Source organism: Falco naumanni, chromosome 6, assembly GCF_017639655.2.
Source record: "Falco naumanni isolate bFalNau1 chromosome 6, bFalNau1.pat, whole genome shotgun sequence".
NCBI lineage: Eukaryota > Metazoa > Chordata > Aves > Falconiformes > Falconidae > Falco > Falco naumanni.
The window spans coordinates 80,630,828-80,658,012 of record NC_054059.1 but is presented as its reverse complement, the minus strand read 5'-3'; the positions used below and the strand labels follow the sequence as shown (position 1 = coordinate 80,658,012).

Sequence of the window (27,185 nt, the reverse complement as noted above, 5' to 3'; positions counted from 1 at the left end):
TAAGCAGCACAATCAAAGCAACTTGACTTTGGAAAACAATTGATGCTACTTAAAAGTTGCCTTGGTTAATACGTAAACGCAGAAGAGAGCCAAGTGTTGCAGTACAGAGTACGTGGAACAGAAGCTGGTAACAATGACTCCCTGTAAAAACATGGTATTTTAAGAGACCCACAGAGACACACTATGCTCAGTTTTGTTTAGGTTAATATTCTCAGTCCAGATGAGAGAACAGGAACCATATTTATCACAATTTACTATGACATCAATCTGGATGACACGCAAATATTTGAAGAGAATGTGATAGTCTTGGTCAATTAGAGAAAACCCAAAACCAACAGGATTAAACAGACAAGTGTAAAAATGCAGACTTAGCAAATCAGCTGTTTAAATAAAGGTGAATAACTTTCTAAAGAATGGCAAATTTGAAGAAAATCTGTAAGTTAAAAAGGGTTAAAACTAAACTGGTGGCAAGTATTCAACTCATTCTCACAGATGCTATCAGGCCTGCCATATACAGAAAAAGTAGATGGCTTCTGCACATCTTACTGATGAGAAGAGCTCACCAGGAAAACTTTCTTTTCTACCTTTTTCCCCTTCTAGACACCATCTTGGGTAGGGGGTGGAATCTCAAACATTGGTGGAAAATAAGTTGTTAGTAAGGTTTAGAAACTATAATCAATGTCAAAAAGTTAAAGGTACTGGATTAGTCAGTATAAAGAGACTGGTGATCAACTTTTTCCTGGTCTTGCAGTAAAAGACAAAGAAGTCAGAAGCAAAAGAGGTGTCAAGACATTTTGAACAATTTAGTATTCCATGGCTAGGTTATAACTATGCCATCTGTGCCACAATATGACTTGCCAGGTTGGATTTTCATGAGTCCTGGTATCTCTAGACTTCAGTGACGGTTTTATATATAAATAAATAGGCCTTACTCAGCAAAACACTTAAGTACACACACAACTACCTGTATCTCATTCCTAAAGCCAGTGCTAATACCCTACTCAATCTGAAATCATCCAAATAATCTGCTCAAAGTCTGTCCACAACATATAAAGTGCATATAAAATGTTCCCAGTTTCTATTACTGTTTTTGATAAGTGATGCACACAACTAATTTTTAATTTGTAATTACAATAATAAAATCAAATGACAATAGGAATCACTTCCACCTTTTAAATATTTAAATTTCTGCAAGATAACATCAGTCAAGTTTTAAAGCATCCAAACACTGACTCTGCAAACAAAAACGGGGAAACAAAATAAAAAAGTGCATATCCTAATTGTAAGAATATACTGAACAGTGGATACTTTTTTTTTGTTTACATTATGCATTATTAAGAGAGAACTGCAAAAACTCAGCAAAAAGTTACTTGGTAGGTTTGTCCTGCTTCAGTAACAGATAACAGCTGAACTGTCATTTTAACTAGTTAAGTCATGTTTACAGCTGGTTTTTTTTACAGTCATATAGCAGAAATGGCTGGAGGACTCAACTAACGGAATTCACTGCAGAGTGGTGCTGTCCTAAGTTCAGATAGGTTTTAAAAGTCCTGCAAAAAAAAAAGTGACAAAAAAAGTGTGTTTCATCTTTGTTAAAGGACTATTCCTGGTAAATTTTAAGTAGTAAAGATTTCTGAAAAGTGATAGCTTTGCAGATAAATTACTTTCTAGCCTTTCAACTCTAAGGACATTTGAATTTAGTCCGCCCTACTTTGGCTTATCAGTCAAGAGGATTACTTTAAGACAGAGGTCTTGACCAAGACTTAGAAGACATGACTTTTAATTCATAACCCGAGACTGACCATGCCAAGCCCTAAGGTTAAGATATGAAGACAATCACACGGATCCCTCTACAAATAGTCTCAAAAGAACAGAACTGAGGCATATGACAAAGACATACTGACAAGGTGAAAGGAAAGACTGTACCAGCTCATCACTACCTCTCAGAAGAAAATACTTTGCCTTTCCATTTGGCAAAAAACAAAGACCACTTACACATGCATAAATTATAAGCAAGCATATCCAAAAACCTTCAGTAATTTAAAATCTAACTGCTGTTCTAGGCACAAAAAATAAACTGCAGTTTTAAAGCGTGCTGACACCTACTCATTCCTTCAGTCCAAAAACCATTTATTTTGGGTTTTAAGTTTAAAATTCCCTGCAATGATTTTTTTCTCTATCTTTGGCTGTAATAGAGGGACTGCTCTTTGAATTTCTCAAGTGCATGAGTGATAATTATGTTCTTATGATCAATAGTAAAATATTCCCAATATCTACAACAAGAAAGAAATGAGTCTTTCACCAATAACAAAAACAAATACAAGCATATTACCTCCCTTGTAGTATTAAAGTAGCTGCAGCTGTTCTTCGTGTTTTTATCAATCCCCAATTTAAAGCAACAAAAGACTACCAAAACAGCTATGACAGCTATCATCAGCTGGAGAAGATGTTAGCTTTTCAGTCTAGTGCATGTGAATTGTTAGTGATACTAGCTACCAACACTTGCCTTTTGTAGTAGATGCTTATACAAGAAACATGTGGCATGCATGGAAAGCCACATGGCAAGCTTACACGTAACAAATAATGATGCAAAAAAAAGTCTACTTCCTGCTTTACTTCTCTTGAGTAAGACTATTCTCTTCCCTTGGGTGAGAATGAAAAAAATAGTGAAATATGTTTGAGATCTGCAAGGATGCCTGGTTTTTCTGTTGGCAACACTATCACCTACATCAGACTAGACAAAGCTTTATTAAAGCAGATAAGACAAAGGTCTCCATTAAAACTAAATGGTGTCCAGCAGTTTCTGCCCAGGGCCTCAGTTTTCAACTAATAGAAGTGTGTTATTACTTCCTTGTTTCAAAAGTATCATAATGATACATCAATTAATATCTTTCCCTCAAACCCTATGCTGCTGCATAGAATAGTCTCTTTTTTAAAAAAGATCAAGTGCCCCACATCTAGTTCCTCAATCCATATTTAAAAAAGCAATTTTCAAAGTTTTGGTCTATTTTTCCAGATTAAACTAAAAATTCAAAAGCCCAAATCACCAGCTTTTTTTTATTATTATTTTTATCTCTCTTAAGAATTCAAAGATAAATATTGACATCCTAACCCCAGTTCCAGAAAGATACTTGACTTTGTATACAGAAACACTCTAGTGTTTTTTCAAAAATAATTCTAGACTTCATTAGAAAGAATCCCTAGAGTTTAACCTTTCCTTCTATAAACTGAGCACTTATCTTTTCAGTCATGTGAACCATAGCAGGACCCAACAGATACTGAGCTGACACTTTAAAAGTCAGCACTGGGCACATAACTAGAGTTGTATGTGAAGGGTCCTACCTGGGCAGGTGGAGTAGAAGATCCTGCCAGTGCAAAATCACAGGCAGACCTGGTTTTAATACACTCCTTTCCAAAAGACAGTCTCATTCTTGAAGGAATAAAACTAGCATTTAATAGAGGAACAAAGAATACAGAAGTTCACTATCTAGATACTGAGCCTTTCTCTAGCGAGACACCAGATATATATCTAGCCCTGTTCCAACATGTATTAAAGCTGGATCAGTTTAGTAGGTGTTCAGTATTCACATCACAGGGCTACCTACTCACAATTTCAATTCAGTAGGCATAAACAGACCTAGAAGTGCCCAGTCCAAGTTCAGTAGCATTTCCATAACTCTCTAATACATCCCATTCAGGGACAATCAGCATTTATACCTCCATGTTTTTTAAAGTTAATTTGCATACGGTTAAATTTAATTACATTATTTGTATTACCTTTTTCATAGTTACATAAAATTCACACAACTGTTCTGTCCACTGTCAAAAGCAAAATCTGAATTACTGGGGCATCAGCAGAGGCTTAGGAAGTTAAACAGGTAACAACAATATTTTTGTGCATAAAGAACAAAGCAAGAGACTACTATGACCATCTGGAAAAAGGTTACATTCCCTCCTAGTAGCTAATATAGAGAAAACTGGTTTCTCCTACATCAGAGCTTGTAATATGAAGCCATCCTCAATTCTATGGTTCTCAGTCACACAATGTATACGGATTATGTTTTAAAGTCTTAGTCAATAATCACCCCCTTATATCAGCACACTGCAACTAAGATGTTTTTTCTCTCCTCTAAACTCTGTAAACATATACACAAACATGCATACATTACAAAGAGAAACACCCAACAAGAAATACCACACAGTAATTTTTTATACTATCCAGTATACCACAGTGAAGTCCTCATCACCAAGACTGTAAATCAAGAAAAAAATTACTCTGCAGCCTTCGCTCCTACTGACTGAACTGCCTTATCAAATTATTAGATGAAAGACAGATCTGGCCGTAACTAATCTGCCAACTACACAGTTAGGCATCCAATATACAGTTACTAGGAGAGGAACAAAACCGCTGACTTCCTCGGGTAGCTTTTCTGAGGGGTAGAAGGATGTTAAGAAAATTCACTCTCACATCAACCTTTTCCTGTATGCTAACGTTTTTACTCCTCTGTCTCTTCCTAGATAGCTAGACAAGCAGATTAATATTAACTGGAAGTCAGCAATGTGTTATGATTGTATACAACCTTATAAACACATGGACAGAAACAGACAGAATTTAATTAAACATGAATACTTTTTTTCCGAAAAAGAGGGAGGAATAGAAGGGCATGTTTTTCATCTTTTCCAATACTTTATCAAGTCTCCAAGATCACTCAAACTCCTTACTTTAAAAAAAAAAACCCAACCACTCCTTCATAGCAGCTTTCAGCACTGTAACATGCATATAAAATAAACTCTGGTTTTAACAGTAACAGTTTAACAGTTACAATATTTTATCATAATTGAGAAGCAGGTCTGTAAAACAGTAATTACTGATTTTTTGTTCAAGTTCCTCAAAAATTGAAAACACATAATACTAAGTGTTTGGGTGTTATAACATTAAATCATATTTTTTCAGGGAAATATGCAGAAGTACGCTGATGTCTACATTTTAAAATATAGATTTGCAGTAGCTTTGCGGTCTAGCAGAAAAAGTAGTCATAGGTATGGAGTCACATATTAAACCACACTGAAACATACCTTCCATGAGGACTATATATTTTCTCCTCAACTTGGCTAGTGAAAAGGACTTTCCAGAAATTCAAAATTAAATATTATTTAGTAATTTTAGATGCTGCTTGATATTAAGGTCTAGTCTACATTTAAAAGTTTTTCCAGAGTAATTACACTAGCTTAGCTATATTGGAAAAAGCAGTTTACTACTGTAGGCTATAGCAGTTAAACAAAGGAGACTGTAAAATAAAAACACATTTTTCTCATATAGTTGTGGAGCAACCTGATCTAAGGTCTGAAGCAGGTTAGGTTGAACCAAATGATCTTCAGAAGTCCCTTCCAACCTAAATTTTTCTATTATTCCATTCTATAGTAGTATTATTTAACTGGTCCAGAAATACTGCCAAACTGTTGAGAATTAATGTATACCCATTTAAATGAAAACTCATATAATATGAGCACACAAAAAAAGCATGGGTCTGCTCCTCAGGGTCTCGATTTCCTATGAATTAATTCAGAATATAACAACTACACAACTAAAAGCTACAAGCTTTGTTTAGAAGGGAGCTACCTTATTTATAGAATTAGCAGGAACCTTTTCTAATACAAAAGTGTTAATTTTTAATAGGAAAAAAATAGTTTGCCATGAAAATAATTATTTGTATTCGCTGGCACTTGAAATGGCCAGTTACATTTATTTATACTTTGTGAAATTCAACTTTATTCCTTTAAGGTTTTTTGTCTTTTTTTATTATTGGTGTGTACATATCAGATGTTTATACTATCTTGCTGTGCTTCACCAAAAGCACAAACAACAGTACTTAAGACATTGTTCCTTCCAGGGTCACAATACAGTCTACTAAGGGTCTATAGTATTTCTTTTTTCAGGGGGTAAAGCTGTGTCATGGCTGTTGCCTTTTTAAGTAAGAAAAAGATCCACTCATAAGCAAGCCAGTGCTTCTTCAGAAATACTCATTCTGTCTAGAAAAAGAGGATGATTCAAAACCACAACTACTCAATTTTCTAAAAGTTGTACAAATCATGTTGGGGGAAAGGGGAGAAAAACAATCTGAGCTAAAAATAAGTAACAAAGTAACATTATCGTTCAGGCAAGGGTACATTAGGTCAGAAGCTGCTGCTTTTTAACACCATAAAGTGCTTATAGCTTTCTGTTCAAAAACTGCAGCAGAAAAAAAAGTTACCAAATCAGAAGAGCAAACAAGTTGTGTGCTCAGCATTTTGTTTAAAAAAAAAAAAAAAAAAAATAAGAAAAAAAGAAAGCTTTAAGAACAAACTACATGTTCCGTGTAGTGGTGTTTTATTAAAACTAAGAAAACTCATCATTGCCAACATTAAAAAACTGCCAATATGATTTTGTAGAATAACCTCACACATGCCATTAGAGTATTCTCCTTGTCCTTTCTTTACCTACCTCCAACTTAGCCATTAGTCTTATTGACATTTCTTCCATCCAGTTATATCACAGCTGCTAAAATATTACTTCCCATTTCTACAGCCAAGCTAGAAGAAAAAGTACTCGGCTATTTCACAGCCACAGGAGGTATGGAGGAGAGGGTGGGTTCCCTTCTAACCGCTGCAACACCTTAGTGCATCATTATAGAAGGTCCTACAGAAACACACAAAAAGATCCAATGCTGATCTACGAGATTTAAAAATCAACTTAGTAACAGAAAGAGACAGTGATATTTAATATGCTGCGTACTATATATGTTATCTATATCTGTTAAATATATAATTAAATTGGAAGAGTAAGTAAACTGATGGAAATCAAGAGTATGATAAAACCATTTATACACGTAGTTATATGTAAAAAAAAATGGTGTCACATTTTTGTAGAGTGCTAGAAACTATGCAAGAGGAGAAGTTATTCCATTGTAAGTCCCAGAGCCAGTGTGGGATCTGAGGATAAACTAATCACCTTACAGACCAATTTAGGGAGAACGTCATGGTTTAAATTACTATGTTGAACTCACAATGATAGAGAAAAACACATAAACACATTTCCCTAACCACTAAGGGCTACCTTGTACCTCCAAAGAGACAGCCATGTACCAGGGGAGACAGACTTTACCATCAATCCAGCAAAACCTGGGAAGGATTATACAGGCTTTGAGCCTTGGAGGGGGTGGGTTTAAGTATTGCGCTCCAAAGCCAGGGAGCGGATATCTGAACGAGCCAGAAATAGGACCTAGAAGAGAAAGACACTCTGAGTTAGCTACCTAGGATGCAGTGCAATCTGCTGTTTCCTTCTACTTCTTCTAAGTCTGGTCACTTAACATATATTCTAATTGTTAATTTTCAATAATTTATCTGATAACATTGGAAATAATTCCACTGGGCACAATGACTTCAGAAGAATGGAAAAGTCATCACTAATTATAGAGTCCACCTCCCTACTGTTCTGTATGGATCAATAGTGTCCTATAACAACACTGCACACAGACACATAAAAATACAATCTGTACTGTCAAATTAAACATGACTAAAACAAATAAACTGAGATTGCAAGTCATGCAGGCAGCTGCAGTTTAAAGACTTCAACAGTTAAGAACAGACACATCTGCCTGTTACAGTCATAACTGTAGTTAAACTGGATTTTCAGGTTCAGCTCACTAGAACTAATGTATTACAATTTATTACACTGGGGAAAAGAAGTAGAAAATGCTGAACTTGATTCATGTATTAGTTTACAGTTTGATCAGTATTTGGTTACAATATATGTAAGTCTTCACTTAAGTAGAACAGATAATTTCGAAGTTTTAAAATCTTTTGCTTAGGTATTAATGATATTTTAAAGCAACTTGTCAAAACCTGAAATAAAGTTTTGGGAATCTGAGCTCGAAATCCTGGTACCGTATATCTTAAAATATTTCAATTCAAAACAAATTTCAAATACAGGATATACCTGAGAAGTTGCATGCAACTCAGAACAAATTGAGGAAAACTGTATGAATCATAACCTTGGAAGAACTCTTCTCATACTAATCAAAACTGATTTCACAGATTAACTGCAAAACCTACATTAACTCTGAACTAGCAAGAGAAAAATGTAGTACTCGTAGAGCAGAAATACAAGATACACATAACCCAGAGTCATGCTAAACTTCAGTTAATTTTGTTTATAGTAAAAACTGTTACCCAGATAAATCTCTGTCTTTCCTCATAAAAACACCCTTGATGTGTTTCTTTTTAAAAGTTTCTGAATACAAATGTAATTTTGAAACTAGTTACAGGAATGTTCTTTCCTATGTCTGTAAAGAGACTCTATACATAGAGCAATTTATTTGCTCTATGTAAAAGACTGCCCAGGTACTACTCCATATGTTAATTAAGATCCTCCATCACCTTTTGCCCCCTTCAGAAGTAGGGACAGAATACCCAACAACAACAAAAAAAACCCAAACCACACACACAAAAAACCCACAAAACAAAAAGAGAGAAGCAAGAGATAGGAGGAGTGTATTTCAGACAGGATGTTTGACACTAATAAGGCCAAGGTTCAGGCTGTCTTTCAAGTGACCTCTGCTACTGAAAGGTAAAGTGAAACTGCAGGATTACAAAAGGGAGGTCTAAAATAACTACACTTTAAAATGTGGTAGCCTGAAAGAATGAGTTTTCAAATAGCTTTCAAAACTCACTCCATTTTCAGCTCTTGCATCTTTTATTACCAGTTGTGTGAACCCCATCAGGCCTCCTCAGCAAAATCCTGTTGCACTAAGCACCATACACAGAAGAGACTGCCTTTAAAAGCTTAAAAATATCACAGCAGCAGCAGAAAGATCTGTAGTAATTTCTCTCTCTAATGAATGTCCTTCCTGTACTCTATCCCACCTATAAAGGAAAACTTAAGAGCAGAACTATTTCATACCACTCTTGCCTGCTGTATTTAGTGAGCTAGATGAAAAAAAGCAACACACAATCTGATAAACAAGTACCAAATCTGCTGCCACTGCCCTTCTGTTGTCTCTCTACTAAAGGGCGGAGGGTGCAAGTCTTCTATGCGCGTTTGCAGAGCAGTTCAGCTCAGTAGGCTATACTGGTTATTTTTGAACAATGCAATCTCAGCACAATTCTGGGTTCAAATATGGTAAACAAGTATGGGACAGAATAGAGAAATTCTTTACAATCCCAAATTACAGTTTGGTTAACCAAAGTGCTCCCTCAGCCAGGTCATTACTGTTGTTTTCTTCCACTATCATTCCAAACAAGTTATCCAAAGTCAGATGATTTTACTGATCAACTTCAAAGCGAAGAGGGTGCATACAACCAACTGAAGCCATAAGGTACGAGTCATAATAGGGTTAATGTGAGTACAACCATACCTCATCATACAATAAGATAAGCTAAATCATTAAATACAACTCAAGCATACACTCATTGTGTTGCATGCTAGATAAATTCTGGATCTTTTTACTCAAAACAATCTAGACTGTTCAGCATAGCTTCCTCATCACTCTAATCATTTACTTGTTTCAAATAGAATCAGGGTCTGCATCTGCTCTGCGTTCCAAGAAACCCAAGACATACGAAAACCAACACTAAAAAGTCTGTTCTTCCTGGGGAAAAACTGAATCTGGCATGAGGGGAAACCTCATGAGGAACCTGGGACAAGGGGAAAGGCAATTCTCATTTTTATGCTTATACCTGCCTCACAAGGGTGAGTCAAACTTAGACATTTGGGTAGAACAGAAAAAAAAAAAATCATAAAACCACAAAATAATCAAGGCCATGGTTTAACAACTGCAAACTGGATTTACCAGCAACAAAACCCATTTTCAGAGAGACATTAAAACATCCATTTGTGTTTTGAAGACTGATAACAAAATTAGATGTTTGTTTACCAAAAACCAAGCAGCAGGCTGACTGTAACAGCTAAAAAGAACAACAAAGTTTTTGGGCAAGAGCTAGAAATCAGACAGAGTGTATTTTAAAAGTTATCTTACTGAAGCATATAATAAAACACTTTAGGTAAACCATTCAACAGTAAATTATGTCTTGCAAACAGCACAAAATGCACATTGCATACTTTTTTTAGTTATCATATAACCTGAGTGACACCAAGTACTTTGATTACAATTATTATGATATTTGAAACAGGATTAATACAAACACAAGCCAAGCTGGTAAAGCACAGCTGTATGAACCACTACATTTCTTTACCATTACGTATGACGTGCATTTCTTCAGGAGTGAGCAACAAATTCCCTTACTTCCCAACTGATAACAAAACACTATTTTAGCACACATAAGCACTGTTATTATCAAACACAATTTGCATTTCTGTGTTCAAAAATTTACGTCCAATACTAAAAGAAATCAGTGACATCTGACAGGGCATTCAGTGCTGAACAAACTGTAATCCAACTCAAGTCAGCAGTGGTTATCAAAATACATCCGTTGGAGAAAAGATCCATCAGAGATCATACTTTTGATGATTTCACTTCACATTCAAAAATTTAGAGTATTGTTCCTTAAGGTGTTGTCATCTCAGAATGGATGATAAATCCTTAGTAGAAAAACCTCTGAAAGTAACTTATTTGATTGACAAGGTTGCAACAGATAATAAAAAGAGTAGATTTTATAAGACCACATTGTATATAGGAAAGAAAAAATCCCATGCAATGCCCGTGAGTCTAAAATAAAAGTATGCTCAACCTAAACGCTCCATGAGTGACCAGAGTTCTAGAACTGCTCTCTACTAGTCAGTCTGAATGGGCAAATATTGAAGAAGTTTAACTAATTCAATTGTACTTAACACAATACAAATCAAAGATTCACATCCTACAAATGTTTAGCTCTCTTAAAATTACTGAAACATGGAAAGCTAAACACTTGGTCACCTCAGGATCAAGTTGTAAGGTACAGAAAACTGAAGCATTTGATTCATACTAGTTTTAAATATATTTGCCATTGGAAAGTTTTGCTCCCATGATTTGTAAAAGTATTCTGTTGATAACTTCAACTAACCTTGACTATGGCCTCTGTTCCCTCTGTGTGTGAGTTTTCAGGGGGAAAAAAATGCACTGAATCAATAAAAGCAACTACTCAGTTAACTTCAGATCACAGTAATCGGTATTTCTGTAAATAGTTGAAATAGCTTAGAGAAATCAAGATATTTTACTGAGGGTGGAAAAAAACACTCTTCATCTGCAAGTTGTTCAACACAAGTGTTTCTACTGTCATGGTTTCCAGAAATTTGCTCTATAAGTAATATTTAGATTTAAAGATAGATTATATCAACCAAATTATGAATTTTAATGGCCACATCATCATGGCTGTGAATCTACCAGGCAGAACTATGATTTAAGTACAACTGACCTAGGGTTATCACTTAGTTTGGAAACAGGTTGTAGATCAGCCAAATGAAGCTATGTAAAACAAATTTCACCAAAACGCACTAGTTGTGTGGTAAACTTTTTGAATTATTAACACCTACCACTAAGTTTGATGGTAACATAATAAAATATCCAAACACAAATAAAGGATGTAAGCGTCAAAGCAAATCCTACATAGTAGTATGTTCTTTTGAATGAATTTAAAATAAATAGCAAAAAGGTCTTAATTAAAAACCAAACATATCCACATAAAAAGCAACGTACTGTAAACTGACATGTTTGGGTGATCTGTGACAGCCTGATACTGTTATCACCAGCTATAGTTAATACTATTTACGCAGGCATTAGATGTCACACAGAATGGATTTTTTTCCTGACAAACAAAAAAATTTCTTCAAATCCAAGTAAATATTTTAAATACTCTTAATGGAAAAACAGGATTATTTTATTATTAAAAAGGTAAACATATATGTATGCTATGAAAAATAGTACATCTTTTCTGCAGTATTTTATGATTTCAAGATTCATACATTTCCTGCCTTCTCAAATAAACAAAAAAAATATTTTTGAGCTTATCATAAACATGCAATTCGCAATTCTACGAAAGGATTCAGCTCATTCTCCAGTGCTGAGGTTTAAAAATTAGGTGTAGCATACATAACAGATGCAGCATATGAATAACCTCCGCATCTTAAATGGGATTACTCACAAACTTAACATTACATATATATTTAAGCATTCCAGGGAATCACACCCCGACTGAAAACAAGTGATGTAAATTATAAACTAATCAAAGATACCACCTTTAGACTGTGAGGCACTGTTATCCACAGACTTCCAGATCTCGCTACTGGGTTATAACAGGACTGGATATTCCACTTCAAAAAGATAGTTTCTCTGCATTCCTTCTGTCTTTTAAGTCCCTAAAATCCCACAGCCCATTTTTTAACAACAGCACATTAGCACCCAATGTCCCTGTATGACTTATTTCTCACAAGTTCATCTTCTTGCTGCACACCTTTTTTGTTGTTGAGAAAGACCCAACAAGTTGAAGTTACTCTTCATATTATTCGATATGGGTAACAATCCATAGGAAATCAGTGATCCTAGAAATCAGTGATCCTACTGAACTTCACAATAACATACTATGCAGATATAGTCTTTGTTTTCTTTTAAGAAGGTTGTTACCTTTTTTGCATTGTAATGCTCCAGCCTTTACTGTTTCCCAGGTTCTTAAGATGTCAGTATGGATTTATAATAAATTGCCTAAATGGGAGAATCTGTAACTTCCTAAATTATGTAGTTTATAAAAAACATCAAGTTTTGTCAGAGCCTGGAAAGTTCCCTTAAAGGAGTAGCTTCATTTTCCAGTCCTGGCTAAAAGAAACAGCTGTCTTTTTTCTCTCCCCGTGGCTCATCCCTGGCATTCCATCATTTCAAAAGTCTCCCCTTTTTTTCCAGGAAACAATAAAAAGGCAAGTTTCAATGTGCTCATTACATTCAAGGAATTTCCTCAGTTCCTACTAGTTTAATGAAACTGTGAAATCTGTTACTCCAAAGCACAGAAGATCTGTTTGCATAGCTTTCAAAGTATAACTGCACCAGTTCTGAAGCAAAAGGAAAACGTCCATTTCTTCCATTTATATGGCCAACAATAACTTCTACATTCTGACAGAATCGTGTGTATACTGGCGGGGAGGGAAGTTTCAAAATACTTTATCAGGAAGTCCACAATTAAATAAAATGCAGGCTCCCCAGATACTGATCGAAATTAATGCAGAAGCTTCTTTCACTCCAAACTTCACGACTGCTCTTTTGTTTTTTAAACACAGTTACAGTTATTTTCTCCACCAAGAACAACACTTACATTTTCCAGTGCAGATGACTATAATAGATGTGAACAATAACTGAATAGAACTTGCCTGAAGAAGAGAGCTAATGTTTTTCTATCTGAAGAGAACTCGGTGCAGCAAACCACTGCATTTGAAAAAAAGTACTCATCTACTTTAGAATATACAATGCACAGGAAACAGTTTTTTATCTCATTTGCATTATACTGAAAAATACTCCAGTGGCATGCATCCTATGCTCCACTTAACAACAATCTAGTGGTCTCTTTGGACATTTAGCTGAAAATAAATTGCATCTTCTACTTTTTGAATTTGAGAGGCAAGTAATTCCTTTCCTATCTACTGTCTGTAGAGCAAATCAGAAATTGTCACATGACAGTCGTCAGTCTACAACACATGACAGGACAAGCAAGACAGCATTATTCTCACCACCATTTAACCTGCTTAAAATATCGTATCCTCATAGCAGCAAGGAGCCAGAGAGGACTATTATGAACAGGCTGAGCGTGAGAGAGCAGGGAAGGTTGGGGACTTGGCACACAACATGAAGACTTAGTATTTTTCTTATATAACTGTTGTCAAGTCCATAACTGACCAAGATAAAACAACCAAAGCAGTTCAAATGTAGCCTGAAGTGACCTAAACCACCTTCTTCCTCCTTAAATTAACTCCTTCAGAAGTGCAAAAGTGAAAACAAAGAGCATATCTAGTGTGATACAGCAATACCAAAATGTTAAATATTTCCATTACATTAAAAAGCCAAATGCAGGTTTTATGCAGGTAATTACTATCTGTGGAGGCTTGAAATTTTAACTTCTTTACAGTCATGGAAGGCAGCTGGCAGGAAAAAAACTGTAGATTTATACATATTTATAAAAATAAAGCTTTAACTTTCATCCTGTCCTAATCTTCAGCTCTAACACTATGGAAAGGGGAAGAAAGAGTGTGGAATATTTCATATAAAACTATGTAAAAATTTTCATTTGTACATGTACAAAAAGCCACATGCAAACAAATTAATAGATACTCAACAATTAATGACCTACAGAAAAATGGTCAAAAGGATAATATCATGGTAACAGTCAGGACACATCTATAATTTTAATAAATAAAATTTCCCTGTCATTACAACATAGTTATCCATCTATGGGTCAGAAGGTGGACGCTGAATTAGTTTGATTTATATATAGCCGATTCAAAATTTATGAAAAAAAAAAAGCAACACAGTAAAAAAATACCAGCAAGATCATTGAAAATACTCAAAGTAGAGATCAGTAGCCCAAAACTCCCATTTAAGTCCACCCTCCTTCATCTTATCTTAAACAATACCCTGGACAATCTTCCAGAGCCAACACTTCAGTGAAAGGAGCCAATAATTACCACTATCTTTTGAAACCATGGATTTATGTCTCAGTACTCTGGGACTAGCTTTCTCAATTTCATTTTCAACTCTGACAAATGAATACAGGGAAGAATCCTTTAAGACGTTTTTGCAAGATTTCATAAAGCAAAGCTCCCTTTTATGTGTAGCTGACCTCAGCAACTGGCAAATATGCATCCTCGCCCCCCACTCCATAAGTAACATTCAAAATTATTTATTTTTTAAAAAATGTATGATTTAGAGAGCTAGGCTGTAGTGGCTCAAGTCTATCTGCAGCCTTAGAGGTTAGATTTCTTTTAGCTCTAGGCTGAAAATACTTTATAGCGTTTGATAAATCAGGAGCATGAATCCAAACAGAAACAAGCTCATTACTTCCCACCCCACCCCCCCCATACTGACAGTACAGTGTCTTGGATATGCAGAGAAGGGGGGGGGGGGGGGGGGGAGGGGAAATGCTGTCTAGTGGTAGGTCAAACTTCTTGATGAACGTGTTGCTTTTCTACAAAATGAAGATTTGCAGTCAGCCCAGTGTAGTTGGGTTACCAGTAAAGATAAAGACTTCTACAGAAGTATTCCTTCTAATTATGGAAGTATCTTTAAGACTGACAAAACCCACCTGTCGAAACAACACTGAAGGTTTCAGAAGTTGTAAGCTGCAAATATCATATAGTATCAGAGCTTGGAACTGGGGTTTTAAGAAATTTGCTGTTAATTTACAATAAATAACTTATCTTTCAAACCACTTCCTATCTGCCAAAACCCAGTCATTTACAAGTGTTCCATATCTTAATTTCGTCAGCAATATTATGATCTCAGCAGTCTACCTTTCTGTATTAGCGCTGAAAGATGTTAATACAAAATATTTATTTAAATAAGTATATATGACAACAGGAAGCTTAGCTTTCTTTGATGAAGGACTGAGAAATACAGGTCTCCAAGACTTCTAAAGTAGTATTAAAAATTTCTTTGTTCAGTAGGATTTTTCTCTCCTTTCGATATAGGATTTTTTTTTATTTATCCAAATCACCTCTGAAAGTTTTACAAATCAGAAGTAAAACACTAACAATTCTACCACTAATACTTGTTCTTTCCCCCATCAGCATTACACACACATCCTAAGAAGCCATAGCCACCTAAAAGATGCATACCAAATGCAGAAATTACTAGGTATTTTGACTGATTACTTACATCATACTTTGCAACTCAGGTGTAAAGCTTGTAGATTTTCTTCCACTGCCTGAAGAAGAAACTGTTGACATCGGGCTAGCCACAGTGTTGCTCATCTGAGTAAACAAAGAAATAGTAACACTTACAACACTTACATTTTATGTTTCATATTCAAAAGGAAATAAAAGCAATTTAGAGTAGACTTGAATGTAAAGGCTCTGCATGCAAAAAGAAGCCTAGGACACTGCAGAAAACATAATAGAGTTGATGTTTACTGTAACCAAAGTATTAGAAACATGCATTATTTCTGAAAATACCATTTAGGAGTACCCTAGCAACATGAATGAAAAAGCATTAGGATAAAAACACTGTTACTCTGGAATACATGGTATTCTTAGGCACCAGTATCTTGCCATGCAAAACATACTCTTATATTCCTGCACTATCCTAAGCACTAGTAAACCACATCCATACTGTCTCCACCGAGACAAAGAGGAGTAAAATCAAATCACAGAAAAAGCCAGATAAAGCTGGTGTTTTAGAAAAGAAGCTTGTTTTACATAAACATATTACTTAAGCCTTCAAAACAGAAATGCATTAGAAAAAGTGGGACCTGAACATCATCATAATACTTGTATGACTGAAGATACTAGCTTTTATAAATAAATTTCTCATCAAAACCTTCAAACCAAAGCCAGGACATTTCTACTTTTATTCTATGACGTAATTAACACAACTACATTTTCCTCTAAAAGGGAAGTCTAATGCCTTTAAACATTTTTTTTACATCACTTAATATACTAACAGACTGACAAATGAAAAATCCATAAATATATAATAGAGAGTTTCATTTTTCCCTTCAAGATATTTTTTAAGAACTGCACATGCTGTCTCCGGATAAATAGGATATATTCCCACTACATTTCTTCCTCTTCTAGTTTGCCACACAGTAGTAAAAGTTGAGTTGTACTGCTCATCTCTTGTACTTGGAATAGTAGCAGTAGTAATGACAATGCAAACCTGGTCTTAATATAGTTTACTTTGCTGTAAGGCCTCTACAGAGAGCCTACCTTCCTCCACTTTTAAATGTTAAATGTAAGATAGATTACTTTCCAAAACCAAAAAAATCTAAAAGTACATGACCAGATTTATATTAAATGCCATTAAAAGCACTGCAATCAATCACAAATAATACTTTCATTTAAGAAAACATAATACTTTAGGCAGAATAGATACCTTCAAAAACTAACAAAAGAATTAGTGTTTTCAAAGGCTAGTGACGTAACAGCATATGGATGAACAATGAAAATAATAAGTTTATGCATTTACATATATTCATTTAGGTTGGAAAAAGACCTTTAAGATCATCAAGTCCAACCATTAACCCAGGACTGCCAAGTCCACCACTAAACCACGTCTCCAAGTGCCACATATATGCACTTTAAACACCTCCAGCCACCTCCCTGGGCAGCCTGTTCAATGCTTGACCACCCTTTCACTGAAGACATTTGTCCTAATATCCAATCTAAACTTCCTCTGGCACAACTTGAAGTTGTTTCCTCTTTTCTATCATTTGCTACTTCAGAAAAGAGACTGACCCCCACCTGTCTACAACCTCCTTTCAGGTAGTTCCAGAAGGCAGTAAGGTCCCCCCTGAGCCTCCTCTTCCCCAGGCTGAACCCCCCCAGGTCCCTCAGCCGCTCCTCATCAGCCCTGTGCCCCAGCCCCTGCCCCAGCCCCCTGCCCGGCTCTGGACACGCTCCAGCCCCTCCACGTCCCCCTGCAGTGAGGGGCCCAAAGCTGAACACAGGGGTCCAGGGGCGGCCTCACCGGTGCCCAGCGCAGGGGGACGGGCACTGCCCTGCTCCTGATGGCCACACTCTTTCGCATACCAGCCAGGATGCTGATGGGCACCTGGGCCACCTGGGCACACAGCTGGCTCATGCCCAGCCGGCTGCTGACCAGCACCCCCAGGCCCTTTCCCACCAGGCACCTTCCCAGCCCCCTGCCCCCAGCCTGTAGCGCTGCCTGGGGTTGCTGTGACCCAGGGGCAGGACCCGGCACTGAGCCTGGTCGAACCTCGTGCCATTGGCCTCAGCCCATCGGCCCAGGTTGCCCAGATCCCCCTGCAGAGCCTCCTGCCCTACAGCGGGTCAACACTCCCCAACAACTTGGTGTCCTAAGTTTACTTTTTATTAATGCTTGAAAGCAGATTTTCAGACTTCTGTTCATGTTCAAGCAGATTCTAATTTAGGTCCCCATCCTGCAAGCACTTATGCACATGTGTAACTTCAATGACAAGTTTACTCCCATTGAAGTCTGATTTTAGTCACATGAGTACTTACACACCAGGCTTAAGTGTTGGCAAGGTGCTGCCACAATCAGCAGTTACCAGTGTCAGATAATTTCAACAGTCAAATTAGTAAGTTTAAAAAAAAAAAAATAGAAAGAAAGAAAAAAGTAGAAACATCATAACATGAAGCAACTTGATGGAGGATTTCTAGGAAAGCTCTACATCCACATGTAATGGAGCAAAGAAGAATCTGCAATGGTATCTACATACAGGAACAGCCCAACAATCTGGAAGTTTATATGTATTTTACTGTTCATTATTTGATTGGTACTAATTAAGATTCATTTTCGCAGCTATATATTTATATCCGATACCACAGTACCAATATTTCTAAATACAAATTAATACACTGTAAATTCTGTATTTTACCCAGACCCTAAAGAAAGTAGTTAGGGAAACACCTCAGTTAATACTTGCTAAAACAGCTGTAGAAAAAAAAAAATCCTGAAACATACCAATCATACGTGCCTTAAAGTTTCAAAACTGAATAACGTAAAAATAATTAAGGGGGTTTTTAAGGTTTAGGTTGTGTTTGGGTTTTTGGTTTTGTGTTTTTTTTTTTAAACTAACTATATCATTTAAAGCATATGGGTATTTTCTTTGAACATCCATAGCAGACATTTTGCTTTATCCATGAGGTTCTGTTAACTTCTGAAGCCTTCTCCCAAAATTCCCAAAAAACATGGCATATTATTCCACAGTTGCCTCCTCACAGCATAAGTTTTCTGATTCATGTGTGTTCTGGTGCAAATACTTTTTGAAGATTCCTGCCCCTCAAGTGGCAAAGAACAATTTAATTAAAAAAAAAACTTGAAGGGCTATACACCTGAAAGTATCAGTAGGTTTGAGAGTTGAAAGCTTATCAGCTAGGGCTTCACTAAAAACTTGGTCTTCCTATTGCAACCAAACAATTTAACTTTCAAATCAAGCAGGTGTACAGCATTTTCTTGACATAAAAAAACCAACAGCTTGTCAAGTTTCATCAGACTCTTTACAATAATTACTTCCACAGCTCATGTTTTGTTTGATGGTTTAGATAATTAACTTCTTTACACATCAAAGTCCCATTGTCCGTATGTTCCATTTCCTTTCTTCCGGACTTAAAAAAAAAAAAAAAAAGTCATTTAAAAGCAGAAGCACTCTCAAATCAATTTTCTTCAATAAGTACAGTTAACATGGAACTGAAAAGCCTACTGTAACCTTCAATGGGTCAATATACTGTATTTGTTTTAGCTCCAAACTGAAATGCAGCTGTTTGCCATATTCCGCAAAATGAATTCAGATGTTCAGATTAAGTCACAGATTATTTCAACATGCTGTATTTTAATCATGAACCCTAGCAAGGAGAAGATAACTTCTGATTAACACTATTTGGACTAGTAATTATGAGTTCCTATCCAAAGAGGTCCAGCTTTTACAAACTCTCTTTTCCCGTAGAGTAAAAGACTGTAATCAAATGTATAATAAATACACATTAAAAGGCATATATAATCATTAATATAAATATCTAAAAGCATCTTCTGTAACCTAATGTCTTTTGCATTAGGCACAACAGAAAACAGTACTTGTTCCATATGAATCAGAACAAAAGAGTTCTCAGTTGAGGGAAACTAGTTGTAAGTCATTTCTCATCGAGTTTAGGCCCATCCTTCTCACCAAAGTAAGATACCTGGGCAGACTTTCATCTCATATCCATACCCACTCCGAGATTACCAAGCAATACTGACTCACACTCATGTTTGTACAATCAGTGGGTGATCTGCATAACCTATCTATTTAGTCAAGCTCCAGTTGAAAGATGTATAAAAATTGAAATTCTACTGCTCTTAAGACTTAAATTTAATATACAGGCTACACATTTAACCAGTAACTGTACAGCAGCAAATCTCCAAGCCACTTCATATCATTTGGGACATACATAAGGACCCTTAAAATAAATATATATACACACACACACAGTCAACTACTCAGTCTTTTGAAATTCTACTCAAATACTTTCACCAGCCACCGCTGCCAAAATATCACGAGGATCTAGCAGAAAGGTGCAGCCAGATCTGTCACCACAGAGCAGTTCTCCAATATATCTGCTTAATAGCTGGATCTAAACTCAATCAGGAACAGCAAACATTAATATTACTACAGCTTTCATTTCACAGAAGAAAAAAAAAAAAAAGACACGTCTAAACTGGGTCAGTTAAAAGAAAAGTGGATCCTCACAGATTTTATCTGTCATCTCTGTTATAGTCCAAAGAAAGTGTAAATTAGGAGAGGAAAAAAAAAAAAAAAAGCAGTGTCCCTGCATAAATTTTAAATTAAATAATACACTACAGTAGAATTTACTGTGATGACTTAATTCAAACATACATCTAATGTGGTTACGGCATCAGTCCTCTTTTCTTGCTTTCATAAATACATTTTGCATATAACCTGAAACCATGCAAAGATTTAAAGACTGACATTTTCATTTATATAAACCCAAACAAAACAGGAAGGAAATAAAAGCCAAGATATCTACGAATTAACACAAAATTAAAATGAATGCTTTTGTTTCACACCCTCTACTGCAGAGTAATTAGATTAACTAGTCTGTTACCACGAAGTATTTTACTACATGCGTGGCCTCACCAGCAGACAAGAGTATAAGGTAACAGTCTTCTAGCATTGGATATATAACTTGATTAACTACAGGAAACAGATTTTTGTTAGTGCATTTCTTTTAAAGAACAAAAACACAACCATAAACCCTGTCAAATACATGCAAGGCTGGGTTTCTAAGTTTATGCTCAAAATTATTTAAAAAGTTTAAAAAAACAATAACCCATAACTGAATACTAGAGTACACATATTGTTTTGCTGATCACCCACTTCCTCAGTAGCATGGAATAACTGAAAATTAAAACAAAGTATGAAGTCCTTAAGTTTTCCTGAGCTGTTCGAGCAGGCTGGAACTAGAAACACTTTAAAGGGCCTCAGATAAGCACAATGCACAGATAACTTAGATTTTATGACGAATTAATGATTCAAAATATATAATGAAACTCCTTTGTCATCCTTTAACCTGTTCAGGCCAAAAAAAAATAAAAACAGCTTCTTGTCTAACAATTATGAAATGGCTTTTCTTATAAGCAGTAAGATGAGTATCTTCCATATTGCCTAAACATAGCCTCTTAAAAGCTAAGCAGATAAAGAAAAGGCACAAACTCTCAAGTAACAGCCAGACCCAATCCAGGATAAGAAGCAATCTGTAAGCAGGCAGTGACACATCTGTGTACAGTCTGCACACAGTAATATTGTTCAAAGCTAGGGATGTAATCTCAGCTTTCTTTCATTTTTTAATTAATTAACAAAGTATCACGAAGTGGAATGCATGCGCTATTCATGCTAAGGATAACACATTACATCTGCTACTGCTGCTTCCATTTATTACCTGATAAACTAGATGCTTAGGACAGTTTTACTTTAAAGTGAATACCAGAAAGAAATACTCGTTTATAGCTGCCACTGCACCGCCCAGCTTTCAGCACCCAGATAAATAAGCATCTCATCTTCAACCATGACACTCTTTCTTGGAAAGAAGCATGCTTGGAAAGCCCACACGAATATAAGGAATACAACTGAGCATCATTTACCCCCTCTCCATTTATAAGGTATTTCAGTCATTCATTCCCATTTAGAAGTTACAGAAGAAACATGCAAGTCTGATAACAAAGGGTAAAACAAGTTTTCAAATACATGTAGGTACAGACTTTGATCCAAAGAATAAAATGCATCTTACTGATTTTATCTTTAAAACTGCCCCGTTAGACACCCCTAGAGATGCAATAATCCTTAATGTTCATTTCTGTATCTCCTAAGAAGGTATATTTGTGCATTAATTTTACTCAAGACCTTAAATGAAAGCAGTAAACGAGCACAACTCACTGACTTTGCAGGGAAAGAAAAGTCACTAACCAGCTACGCACTAAAGCACAGCCTTCTGACTCTATTCTGCATAACAACCGCTGTATTTTACTGGAAATGACTCTGCATGTCCTCGCACTTCAAGGTATTATGTGCCCATCCACAAGTTAAACATGACAGTTATTTAAGCTTCTGAAACAGACCACAGAATGGTCTGGATTACTGAAAGACTATTAATACACAGATATGACTATTTTATTTGAGACTGAGAAACATACAGCATAATCTTACATGTGAGGTAGGCCTCCACATCTGGAGATGTTTACAAACACTTCTCTCAGAGTTTCTAACTGGAGTCTAATCAGAGCTCTGTCCTTCCCCAGAAGTGATTTATTTTTAACCAAGAGAGCAGGGAAAAGGAATCTAATATACATGCCCTCCTCTCTCTGAACGTGCAGCACTTTTTGCAGAACTCCATGCCACATTTGGTAGTGGCAGTACAAATTAAGCACCAAAGAATTTCTTCCTCCTTCCTTAACACACATTAACAAAACAGCCTATAGGCTAGACAACCTGTAACTAACAGCAAAGTTTCCAGAATGAGTCCTGTAACCAAAACTTTGTTTGCACTAGCAGTTATTTTTAAAAAGCACTTTATTTTAGTAGTATTCTGAATCTTCCATACCAGTTATTTAATAATTGTATAGATGTGCAACGTAGCACATTCGCTTCAAGTAATTAGGAACTCACGTACTCAACTCCAGTATGCAAAGATGAACAGACCCCAAACTGTAACTTACTCAGTATTTTGCTTTTTCTGAAGAGTAAAACATTCTTATATGAATATGCTGGTGTCAAGTTAGTTCTGCCAGTATGCTTTAGCACTTATTTGCCAACCAGCAAATCCGTTAGTCATCATGGTTCCCATGTACCTCTCATTCCATCTAAAGTAATTTAAAATTTAAGCCTTAACTAAATACAGTTTGATTCTCTGTAAAGCACAACCAAATTTGCCCTCTTCTTAGCATTAGCTTTAAACTATACTTTCTAGACTTTCACCTGCCTTCATCTGTTCAGCTCCTTTCAGGATAGGATTATCTTCCCAACCTATCACGCTGATTACATCAGTCCTCCTTCTTTCACATCACCCTGGACTATGTTTAGTTCACTATTCGAAATACAATTAAAACCATCCCATAACATAATTCCACCCTGACCTCAACCGAACATTCTAGCATACCAGGCATTTCCTACTTTGCCCCATTTGTTGCCTTCAAATTAGGGTACCAATGTCTGTAACAAAAATTCCTAATCAAGAAATTAGCCAAATACATAGCTGAGAGTGTAAGAATTTTCTCCAATTCTTGTTGTTGAACTGTTCCTCTCCTTTCTGAAATCGCTGCTTGCCATCATGTCTAAATTCTCTAGAGCAGAAAACATCTACCTCCATTGCTGCTTTATTTGCATACCACCTAACACAAGGAAAACTACAGAAAAAACAGTCACAGCTTTGATATACATTACACCCATGCAAACTAGCTCTTAAGAAGTAGGTCTAACAGTAAGTCAGTAACATCTAAGACACCAGCCCCTTTCAGGGATCTCATGGTCACAGGTAACGTCCAATAGGTTTCTGCTAAAATGCATTCTTGTTTACTTGAAAACACACGATTCTCTTTGCTACTTAAGCACAATTTTTAAAAGCACTTAATACTGGAGAGCCATATTGGAAATTCTTATGGTCTACCTGAGAGATGCTAGCAAGAATTACACCAATACCTAGGTGCTTCAAATCATCTCCTTCATACAACCTCTTGGTCTCTTTTTACCATTACTATTCCTTCTCCTGTAACAGTTTAAACAGCTGTGTGAACTAGAAACTTTGCAGTTGACTCTGTGAATATCTGATTGTAATGAAAGGTAAAGCTTCAAACACATGCAAAATACAGTGGTAAAGAAAAGCCAACAATTATTTATAAATATAAATTTATTCTGTGCTAGCTTGCAAATGCGTATTTACTAAGATTACTTCAAATGAATAGTGATTACATGTAGCACTATGAATGTCAAGTATCTGAAACACAGATTACAGATCTAATAAATATCATTTTCAATGCATTTGACATGCAGTTTTCTGATCAGCTTCAGATAGGCTCATAACTGAGTCACTACTGCCTGGTTCCATGAGAACATAGGCCTGACTAGTTTCCTTTTCTTTATATACTTTGTCTACACATTTGGGTATTTCACAATTTCAACAAGAGCGTCAACTCCAGTAGTTTCTACGGTATAATTACACTGCTTGGGTTTGGCCTCATGCCTTAAAACACCCTTGCAATAATGACCTAGAAATACACTGTCTAGCTGGTCTCATTGCTTGAGGGCATCACATCAGAACAGCAGTAACAACATGAACAATGTTCAGTGTTGCTCTAGACTATTATATGTAAGTAATTCTTAAAACACTTGTAGCTTACTAAATTACAGCTTGCTTATGCTGACAAGTTACTAATTGACTAATCAAGTTTCAGACAGCTCCATTCTATGTTATTCAGAACTGAGCCCATGAGAGTAATTCAGTTGGTTATGACACTCAGAGGCTTAGCAAATAATCTAAAGGCTACTGAATCCTGTTAAATCTTAAGCAATGTTTCCAAATCCATATAATTGAAAATCATGAGTGAAATGCCAGTAAAGCATCGAAAGATTTCTTGTTTATTTCTCAGAGACATTATTTTTTCCTCCTGTCTTTTTGCACATTCTGGTTAGACCTCAAGATTTTCTTCAGAACCATCACTGCTAAGAATTTCTTTATCTAAATGAAAAGTAATATTTTCCAACGACTCAGAGACGGGGCTTTCAGAAAACCATAAATGAACGCTGCTACAGTTGAAATGCTACTTTTAACATCAACATCCCCATCTATTACAGTAACAATACACAGGACAAAAGGGAATCAAAGTAAAATCTGATTTGCCTGTAGGTAACATGCAAATCAGAGGCTGTGCAAAGTCCACCAAAGTTAACAGAAAGACAGATGCTGCCTTCCATGCCACTTGGGTGTGGCCAACAATGAAAAAAGATACACAAAAAGGGAGAAAGGGAGGGTGCACTGCACACTGCCAAGTAAGTTAGCGCTGTACAGGGTGCAGCGTCGTAAGCCAAAAGGAGAGAGGCCTGTACCAAGATAGAGAATGATGTGGGAGTTAGATCAAAGGCCTCAAAAAAAAAAATTTAAGCATATCACCAACACCACTGCAAACCTTGAAACAGATTCACTCTTAGGAAATCAAATGTCTCGCAATAAATCATTAATAGTGATGCCATACAGCAAACTTGGTTGTCCACAACATCAGGTTCCTACCTCCCCTTCTCATACACAGTAATAAGCATTTTGCATGTATATTGTGCTTTGCATTCATAGACCGCAAAGCATTCATTTGTATAACTTCTAGGAACTTCTAAGCAGTTGATCTCTACATAGAATGTATAAAAATAGAGTTAGTAAGTGGCAAAACCATTTGAAGCCTACACAGAGAAGTATTCTGCACTATTCCTAGGTTTTGATTCTGTTAATAAGCTGTTATTCCTAGGTTTTTACCATTTGCCAGTAATTTCCGTAAGGATTAAAAGTTTCTACAAGGAATATTCCAGGATTCCTATTAATAAGACACCAAGCCTGTTTGTGCAAAATGTGTAAAATCCACTTTCTCCAGAGAAAAAGTGCAAACCACTGACATTTCACAGCATCAGAGCAACAAGCAGAAATTAACAACACCCAACAGCACACAGCATACTGCAGGCCAAAGCCTGGTCTACATCACATGATTTTAAACCTACCATCAAATAAAAGTTCTCAAAACACCTTCAGCATTAGTAGCAAGGCAACACCACAGACAGGGCTGGGTCCAACACGTGTAACACCAGCGCAGGGCACGAGCAAGCCAACACAAGAGCAAAACATGGGAAGAGCGGCTCGCTGCAACCTCCCAGCCCCGGGTCTTGGGCTTCCTCCCAAAACCGCCCGGCCAGGGGGCTGCCGAGCCGGGGCCAGCCGGCGGCCGGGTCCCAAGCAGCACGGCTGCCTGGTGCAAGGCAGGGCCGCTCCTCCGCATCTGGGCTCCGGCAGCGGAGCGGAGCCCGCTTTGGGTGGCGGGGGGAAGCCGGCCACGCACCCCCGCGGCCACCGCTCGCCCCCGGCCGGCGCGACCCCCGGGGCGGCAAAACCACCGAGACAGATGGAGCTGGAACCGCCCGCGCCCCCAGGCACCCCCCCCCCCCGCCCCCTCCCGCCAAGCGGCGCCTCACAGGTACCGCCGACTGGAACCCGCGAGGTTAATTATTTCTGAAGGCCCCAAAAAACCGAGCAGCCTTAGTTAACAGCGATATATTGTCTTAATTGCGTGCCCTCGCTGGTGACTCACTCAAAAGGCTCACCCCCGGGGACGGGTGGATGGATGGATGGATGGATGAGGAGGCGGCTGAGATGTGCAGGGGAGGAAGGAAGGAAGAGGGAGGGAGGATAGGAGCAGCCTGGCTCGGTGGTGCCCAGGTTCCCCCACACACACACACCCCGTGTGCGGCTTATCCGAAAGGGGAAAAGCGAGGGGCAGGAACTGAACCTCGTCCCTTCCCCTCCACGCGTGCCTGGACCGAGGCAAGAAACGAGGGGGAGGCGAAACGGCGGCCTCTCGCTCTGTCTCTCCCCCCCGCCGCCGCCGCCACGGCAGCCGCAGCTCCAACGCCGAGGCGCGCAGGCTGCGAGGGGGGGCAAAATGGCGCCGCCCGCGGCGGGGAGGGGCCGGTTCCGCCACACAGCGGCCGCGGCGCGCTGCCGCCTCCATCTGCTGTGTGGCAGCCGCGGCCTCCCAGGGCGAGGGGTGGAGCCGGCGCGGGGCGGGGCCGCCCGCCGCTTCCTCCCCGCCGCCGCCGCTGTCGCCCGCAGGTGCTGCCCGGCGGCTGAGGGAAGGGCGCGGGCGGCCGTGGGCGCCTGCTATCCCCCTCAGCGCCCGGGCGTTGCTGGCGGGTGGCGATAAGAGGCGTTAGGGCTGTTCCGAGTGCTACAGCCGGGGAGGGTGTGGGGAGAGGAGGGGGTCGTGGGCGCTAGCGCAGGTGGCTGGGCCTCAGGGCAG

General features: G+C 37.8%; 1 protein-coding gene across 4 annotated transcripts in view; it reads right to left on the bottom strand.

Moving 5' to 3' along the window:
- The window catches only part of SUPT3H (SPT3 homolog, SAGA and STAGA complex component), a 280,606-nt gene extending 253,794 nt beyond the window's left edge, over positions 1-26,812 (bottom strand). Inside the window, exons 1-2 of one of the 4 annotated variants that reach the window (XM_040598289.1) lie at positions 26,478-26,812; positions 15,822-15,916 (exon numbers count right to left, since the gene is read on the bottom strand). In XM_040598289.1, the coding sequence (XP_040454223.1) occupies positions 15,822-15,916 (95 nt within the window). In that variant the 5' untranslated portion in view covers positions 26,478-26,812. Of the gene's footprint in view, positions 1-15,821; positions 15,917-25,893; positions 26,080-26,477 lie in introns of those variants that run through there. The other 3 variants (XM_040598291.1, XM_040598290.1, XM_040598288.1) reach the window with 3 other exon arrangements.
- Between the last annotated feature and the right edge of the window lie 373 nt (positions 26,813-27,185).